Raw genomic sequence first — 8,624 nt, 5'->3', positions numbered from 1 at the left:
ACCCCCTGTGACACGTGGCTTGATTACAAAAAAGCTTATGACTCGATGCTCCACACCTGGATCCTCGAATGCCTAGAACCGTACAAGGACAATAAAACAGCCAGTAGTACAAGTCACCATCAAGTGTGGGATTTACCATCTCTGTCCCCCCTGTTGTTCTGCACAAGCCTGAACCCCCTAAGTGAGATTATTAAGAAGACGGACCTCCTCAAATGGACAGGAGTGATGCCCTGCTGAATGAAAATAAATTAGTTCATTATCCAAACTGCAGCTCAATGAGGACATTTGATATCTCTGATTTTTCCAGAAATGATGTTAAAGCAGCTTTCAGCAACAGGGTTTTGATTCTAATTATTTTGAGGTCAAGAGGCCTTGCAGGATTTTAAAGGTTTAATTTGAAAAAAACAACCCAACTTCCACCCAAGAGCATAAAAACCACAGACTGAGAGGAAGAGGGCGGGCTTTACTTGGTGTCAGTGACAGAAAAAAAGTTCAAATGAGTGAGAAGGACGATGAAGGAAACATCTGTGCTGTGTCTGCTCTGTAAGTAGAATCTCTGTGTTTGTTTGAATTCTTGTACTTTGACTGTCTGCTCTCCTGATAACTGATGATGGAGGAGAAGACATGAAAAACAAATCAGGCTGAGTTCAAGTTCAAAACACCACGAGGACCAACTGCAGGTCTGAACTGACTCTTTATCTTTGCTCAGGAGTCGAGGAAACACAGCAGGCAGTGAAAAGATCAAATCATTCACTCATTATATCAACACAGCTGCACAGTGGACACGTGACTTTATTGTGTTATTTAAATGTAGTGGATATTTTTCTGTATGTCCCCAGTTAGTGCACATAATAATGGTCACTTTAAGTGCTGGGAATCATTAAGTGTCGTGTAAAATGTGCTTAAATCAAGTTCAGGACACATTCAAGATTTTGGGATTTTAAATTGCTGAGTGAAAGTAGGTTTTTTTTTTATATCTCTGTGTTAACTCTGCATTTACTGATGACCTATGACATTCATACTGTGCCCACTTCCCCTCTACGTTGAGCCAAAGTTTGATGATTGGTTAAGCAGCTGGATGTTGATGTTTTTGTTTATTCTTTTTATGTACAAACTTTACTGAGACATGTTGCTGTCATCAAATAGAAAATTAGCAGATATAACAGAGAGATGTTTGTGTGTTTGTCAGCTGTTTGTGTTCTTTATGTTCACCTCAAACCAACCTGAGTGTCATTTCTCTTTAGTTCTGATCTCACTGCTGAGCTGCACAACAAACCAAGGTCAGTAACCTTCTTCTGTCACAGTTTAAACCTGATAAATGCTCACTGATATGACCTGATTGAGTTCATGTTTCACAATGTAAAGTCTAACAGATCATCAGTTTTTCATTTTAACCCTCGCAGCTCGTCTGACTGTGAGTCCCAGCAGCTCTCAGTTCTTTGAAGGAGACTTTGTGTCTCTGAGCTGTGAGGAGGACGACAGCTCTGCTGGATGGACTCTGAGGAGAAACACAAGCAAAGAACAGAGGAGTCAGTGTGGAATCAGGTGGGGAAAAGGTGCCGGTCCTTCATGTAGCATCAGATACATTTATCTATGGCACAGTGGAGTTTACTGGTGTGAGTCCAGAGAGGGTCCCATCAGTAACATGGTTAACCTGACAGTCACTGGTAAGCTGAGTGTGTGGAGTTAGTGTTGATGAAGCTGTGTGTAAATGGATGAAATGCTGTAGTTTGTCTCTGTGTTGAGGTGGATCAGTGATCCTGCAGAGTCCTGTCCTCCCTGTGATGGAGGGAGATGACGTCACTCTGCTCTGTAAAACAAAGACCACTCCCTCCAACCTCCCAGCTGCTTTCTATAAAGATGGCTCCCTCATCAGGAAGCAGCCTACAGGTCACATGACCATCCAGCATGTTTCCAGGTCTGATGAAGGCCTCTACAAGTGTGACATCAGTGGTCATGGAGAGTCTCCATCCAGCTGGATCACTGTCACAGGTGACACACTCACCTGTCTGTGTTTCTGCAGCTTTCAACATTCACAATGTGACGACAACTTAATGACTGTTTGCTTTATTTTAGACAAACACACCACCACACCTCCACCTACATCTTCACCTCCGCCTACATCAACCTTTCCTCCTCGGTCCACCTCCGTCACTCTTCCTCCATCACTCCCTCCTCCTGTTCTCTCTGTGTTGTCATCTGTTGGATCAGTCTGTGTTGTGGTTCTACTGGTGTTACTGGTTTTGCTGGTGAGACGATGTGTTCACAGGAAACCTGAAGGTGAGTCTCAGACTTCCTGATCTTTCATGTCTGAGTTTGTTTGGTAGAATAAAGTTCAATCTCATTCTGATTACACTAAAAACTTTCATAAATGTAATCTCTGTTTAGATATTTAATTTATTTTCTTGTTCATTTTGGATCATTTTAGCAGATCGAGATGAAGATGACATCATCACTCATGTCATGTACAGTTACATCAAAACATCAAATCATCAGCAGCCAATCAGAGACAGCAGAGGTAATATTTCAATTCATTCTTCTTCATTCACCCTTAATACCTATTTAACCTCCTTGTACATAGCGTCCACATATGTGGACATCACATTTTGGGTTATTTAGACCAAAATATTCAATTCTGCTCTACAGGGGCCTGATATCCACGTACAAGGACATTATACTGCTACAGTTCTATCAAAATTTTTAAAGTAATATCCTCATATGTGGCTCTTATTTTTCATAAAAACAAAAATAAGGTAAAAAAAATCTGGTAATTCTTTGTTTTTACATTCATTGGGCCCCAATATGCCCAAATATCAAAGAGAAATTAAAAATGCATGTCATGGAAGAGTTTGGGTCTTAGGAGGTTAAAGCCTGTTGACTGAGTTTGGGACATTTTGGAGTATATCCAGGGCTTCACTGGAAATCCTGAACAGGACCCAATTGCAGTAATCCAGCCGGGGTCGACAAACAATGGCATAGACAAGAGTCACTGCCACAGAGTCAGTGAGTGAAGTTAAGAGATTTTCATTAAGTGGGGAAAAAAGCTGTTCTGGGAATCCCACAGGCAAATGGGAACCACAAAGACGCTGCTATTATTATAGTACTAACTATTTCTTCTAACAGAAGTGGACTTGAGTGATGATAGGCTCATCACACCTTGAGGCCTCCTCCTCAAGGTGTGATGCCAGTGGTCATAAGTTGTTCCCTTTAGGTTTATGGTGATGTTGTTGATGTCTACTGGAACACCTGCCAGACAGTACAGAGGGAATGACATGATCTCAGCTGCCAGGCTTTTAACAGGGCACTAAGCTCTGGGAACATATCACCCCCACCCTAAAACCTTAGTCCGATGTAACCATGTGTCTTTTACGCTGTTCTTGCTGAGTGTTGTTCACTGTGAGCTGGACTGTGTGTTTGTGGTCTGTGGTTAACTGAAGCTAACAGCTCTGCAGTCGTCCAGCATCCTGTTTCTGATAGAAAGAAACACTTCAGCTGCAGCTGTTTCAACACAGAGCTGTTTATTTTAAACACAGGAAGCAAAATGGACACATCATTTGGAAACTCGGCACACAGACCAACAACTCAAGATTGTATTTAATGTAATTAATACTATCAAATTCAGACTGAATTCAGTTCAATGAAATCATTACTGACCAAGTATGTGTACACATACAAGAAATTGGGTTCTGGCTATTTCTTCAAATACATAAGGAGAGCTTCTCACACAGTGCAACACATCTCCAGGAGGAGACAGAAGCCACTGTGCATGTGTGAGTTTGGTGATGGAGTTTGTTATGAATGAAGTATGATTTTTTAGGAATTATTATGTCTGTTTTTTTTATGTTTATGGACAACAGATGGAAATTAGCCCTTGGCTATAATCTGGTATGTTTACATTCATGTAATTTTTTTTACATTTATGTTCATTAACATGCACTGTCCTAAATAAATAAATCAAACTACACTGACATCAAGACAAGGAAGCTCCTGACCATGCATGGAGGGTTTCACCTCAAGTCCATCCTGAGGCTGCATGCTAAGCGGAAGGAAGGAGGCCGGGGACTAGTGAGTGTCAGTACCACAGTCCAGGATGAGAAAATGAACATCCATAAATACATGAGGAAGATGGCCCAAACCAATCGCATGCTCAGTGAATACCTCAGGCAGCAGAAATCTAAGAAAGACAAGAAACCCAAAGAAATGCCACCCAACACCATTACTGACCCACTGCCAAACTGGTCATGCTGGAGGATGTTGCAGGCAGCACAACATTCTCCACGGCATCTCCAGACTCTGTCACATCTGTCACATGTGCTCAGTGTGAACCTCCGTCTCATGCTATCACTAGTGTGAAATCAACTCCAACTCTGTAGTCATTTAACCCAGGGTTAGAGAGTTTCATGGGAATGTTTTTATTGTGGACTTTTTGAAACAGGAGGGACTTTGATAGATCCGTTGACCTGTGCAAAAATCAATGTTCTCCCTTTTTTTGCTTTATATTTACACTTTGCCTTTTGTATGTATGTGATTCCAACATTTACATTCTATCTTAGTGTCTTTACTTAAATTTTGAATTTTCACTTTTATAAAGTTAATAATTTGTAAGTTTCTATGATGTCCTAACCACATACATTCAACCTTTTCATGAAGTTACATTTACAAGGCTTTTCACCCCACTGTGTCCTGTTCTGGTTAATATCCGTGTTTCTGTTGTGAGAATATGTTTGCTTTGTGCTCTGAGGTGAAGTGTGTGAGTCTGCGTTGACAGATAATGTCAGCGTTGTCTTCGTCCACATTCTTTTTCACATAAACAACCCGAACCCCAGTTTCATGTGTGTTAACTGTGTTTCACAGCACAGGTGTGAAAATAAGAAACCTGTGAAAAGCTGCTGCAGTTTATAAAAGTTATCACTTAATCTTTTCATAATGGAAAATTACAAATAACAAAAATGTTTTGCCAAAGCTGTGGAGGAATAACAGTGATGTCATTGTTGTACCTGCATCTGTTTTATTTTGTAGAGACTGATTCAGCTGTGGTCTACTCAGCAGTGAGAACACAAGACGTTGGTTATGGACAAAAAACCCACCAGAACAAGGAGGCCCAGGTACAGCTGCTCTTTATCTTTGGACAGAGACAAGCTAGCTGCTCACACTGTTTCCTGTCATCATGCTTAGCTAACCAAAACCACACCATGACTCAGAAAAAAGATGGCATATTTTTTAATATGTGCAGCAGAATGTATGATTGGTTATAGATTTGCTTAAGAATACAACTCTGATATTATGTTTTTCTATGACTAGGATAAAGTACATTGTATGTACCATCAAATGTAATGTTAAAATTCTCTTTCTAATAAATGTAAGTTGTCAGAATAGGTGAAAACAAGTCTGAAATATACATAGAATAGAATAGAATGCCTTCATTGTCAGTATACTGTTGTACAATGAGATACAGAGCATCTCCTACTCAGTGCAAACATGCTGGGGGGGAGAGTTCTGCAACACTTTATACATATGGACAGTATTAACAGAGGAAAAACATTATATGTAATATGTACAAATATACAAGCCAGTTTTGAAAAATAATATGTAATTAATAGTATTATGCATATACTGTTGGGTTATTGCACATAGAATTTTGTATTGCACAGTGAACCACCATTGTACCACTATAGAGGAAATGGGGAGAAAAAATGGGGGGGGGGGCTGTGTTATCAGTGCATGTGTAAGTTCAGGGTGCTTAAGGCTTTAGGGAAGAAACTGTTTTTGAGTTTGTGGGTCTTTGTGCTGATGCACCTGTAGTTCTTCCCTGAGGGAAGCAGGCTGAGCAAGTTAAAACCAGGGTGGGAGTTGTCCTTGATAATGTTTGCTGCTCTGCTGAGGCAGCGGGAGGAATAAATGTCCATCAGGGAGGGGAGAAGGCAGCCGATGATCTTCTGTGCTGTCTTGACCACACTCTGAAGCCTCGCTCTGTCCGCCTTAGTGCAGCTGCATTACTATACTGTGATGCAGTAGCTTAGCAGCAGTGTTGGTCAAGTTACTTGAAAAAAGTAATCAGTAACTAATTACTGATTACTTCCCCAAAAAAGTAATCCAGTTACTTTACTGATTACTTATTTTCAAAAGTAATTAATTTCTTAGTTACTTTTTAAAAACACGATTTACAACCTGAATAGGTGATAAAGCGATAGATCTTTCAGCCCAATTCTACTTTTTCTGCATAATCCATCATACAAAATGTAATCAAATGGAAACGTCTCTTTTTTAAACTTGTTTTATCAGTTTTAATCTTTTAACTTTATGCATCAAGCAAAAATTTAATTATATGCAACATTCTCTGACTGGAAGAAATTTGTATAATATTTAAACCTATTTTCTGCACATTCCAGCACATAAAATAAAATACTTTTTGTGTTTACACTCAGTCTTTCAAATAGATGCAAGTAAAACACAGCAGAAAATAAATAACATCAAAGACTAGCGGTCCTGTTGCTCTATTTTCACCTGTAAAGCAGGAGTAGGGTAGGCGGAGGTGTGCTCTGGTGCAGGTGTGCCGCAGCGGTCAGTGGAAGAATCCACGAGTTTCATTTCATTCATTTATTTGTTCATTTTCAGGCACAACAAATACCTATATTGAACATAAAATGCACAAAACAAAAAACAAAAATTGCCTGAAAAAGGAGTGGGACGAAGAAAACTTATTAAATCCCACCCCTATACTCACTCATCAACAAAAAAAAACAATAAACTTCCCGCAGCTACGCCCATCATTGCATACAGACCCATCAACAGCCCCGGGCACATACAAGCATCTAAACGGCAGCTCGCAACCAACAATTAGAGCCTTCATAACTGAATACAGAATATATAAATTATAAATTGCATTACCACAGGTAACAGGCAGTAATAACTACAAGTAACAAACACACATACATATACATACATACATATCTATCTACACACACATGCACGTATATATACATACATACGCACACTCTTCTTTTTTTTTCTTTTTTTTCCCTCTCTTGGAATCCATACCAGCAATGGTAAGAGAACAAACATTACAGAGCACACTAAAAACCATCATTGAGTATACTGTGACCAGACCAAAGAAATTTAAATCTATGAATATTTTTGCATTGTCTCAATTGTAAACTCAGACTGTTCCAGTTTTTCACACCACATACAAACACACAAAAGCCTTTACGGGTTGTTCGAGTTCTGGGTAATTTGAATTCTCCAAAGCCTCTCACATTATAAACCTTTTCTCGAATTTCAAATCTAGTTTGTAAATTTGCCGGTAAAAGTTTAGTAAAAGCTTTATACAAAATTATGGATGTATTGTAATTAACCAGATCCTGGAATTTAAGTAACTTTGCCTGAAGAAAGAATTTGTGAGTATGATCTAGATAACCAGCCTTGTGAATAATACGCAGTGCTCGTTTCTGTACTGTGACTAATGGATCAGTTGTATTTTTATATGTATTTGTTTTCACTCACATTATCAATTGGTACACCTTCAATGATAATTGGTAATTCTATATTATATTTTAAATTACCAAAAAACATTGCTTTCGTTTTATTTATATTTAATGATAATTTATTTATGTCCATCCATTTTTTTTATTAATTTTAGCTCCGTATTTACAGTCATTACAAGATCAGTATAATCATCGCTACTGAAAAAATATGTTGGTGTCATCTGCGAACAGTATGAGTTTAAGTACTTGAAAAACATCAAAAATATCATTTATGTACACATTGAAAAGTTTTGGTCCCAACACTGACCCTTGGGGAACACCACATGTAAAACCAAGTTTTTCTGAATGGTAATGCCCTATGCTAACATATTGTTCCCGACCCGTTAGGTAACTTTTTAACCAGTTACCAGCTTCCCCTCGAATACCATATCTTTCCAATTTATCCAATAAAATTGAGTGATTGATTGTGTCGAAGGCCTTTTTGAGATCAACAAAAATACCAACTGCATATTTATTTTTATCCAGTGTATCAGTAATTTCTTCTACTGCCTCAATTATCGCCATTGAAGTGGTTCTTTGCGTTCTGAAACCATACTGACCAACATTTATTATTTGATGTTTTTCAAGGAATTTTTCTAATCTTGAACTAAAAAGTTTTTCTAAAATTTTTGAGAATTGAGGCAGTAGAGAAATAGGCCTATAATTGGTAAAACTGTGTTTGTCATTACTTTTATATAGTGGTATTACTTTCGCAATTTTCATTTTTTTTGGAAAACAACCGGACTGAAATGATAAATTACAGATATATGTTAAGGGACTAGCAATATTCAGAATAACCTGTTTAACTACAGACATATTTATGTCATGATAATCCATTGAAGACTTACTTTTACATTTTAATGTGATATTTATTTCTTCTTGCTCATTTGTAGCTGAGAGGAACAGTGAAAAGGGATTTGGTTTTATATTACTGATATTTTCATTTTTATGACACGGGATGTCCGCTGCTAGTTCAGGGCCAACATTTATAAAAAATTTATTGAACCCATCGACAATATTACTCATGTTGTGATTTTCTCCATTTGCATCAGTAAAATATTCAGGATATGATGTTCCAGAAGATCCTTGTTTAATTAAGTTGTT

General features: G+C 38.2%; 1 protein-coding gene and 1 long non-coding RNA gene across 2 annotated transcripts; both read left to right on the top strand.

Moving 5' to 3' along the window:
• The first annotated feature begins 458 nt into the window (after positions 1-458).
• LOC143416921 (uncharacterized) lies at positions 459-1,519 on the top strand. Its single transcript, XR_013097163.1, has 3 exons — positions 459-543; positions 1,245-1,280; positions 1,404-1,519. It is a non-coding gene; the product is annotated as an uncharacterized LOC143416921 (long non-coding RNA).
• A 90-nt stretch (positions 1,520-1,609) lies between these two features.
• Positions 1,610-2,300, top strand: LOC143414191 (Fc receptor-like A). Its single transcript, XM_076878031.1, has 3 exons — positions 1,610-1,667; positions 1,747-1,992; positions 2,077-2,300. The coding sequence occupies exons 1-3, from the start codon at positions 1,646-1,648 to the stop codon at positions 2,298-2,300; spliced, it is 492 nt and encodes a 163-aa protein (XP_076734146.1). The 5' UTR covers positions 1,610-1,645.
• Positions 2,301-8,624: the final 6,324 nt, after the last annotated feature.

This window comes from Maylandia zebra, linkage group LG3 (genome assembly GCF_041146795.1).
Source record: "Maylandia zebra isolate NMK-2024a linkage group LG3, Mzebra_GT3a, whole genome shotgun sequence".
Taxonomy (NCBI): domain Eukaryota; kingdom Metazoa; phylum Chordata; class Actinopteri; order Cichliformes; family Cichlidae; genus Maylandia; species Maylandia zebra.
Note: the sequence above shows the minus strand (reverse complement) of the source record. Positions and strands in the feature narration are given on the sequence as shown.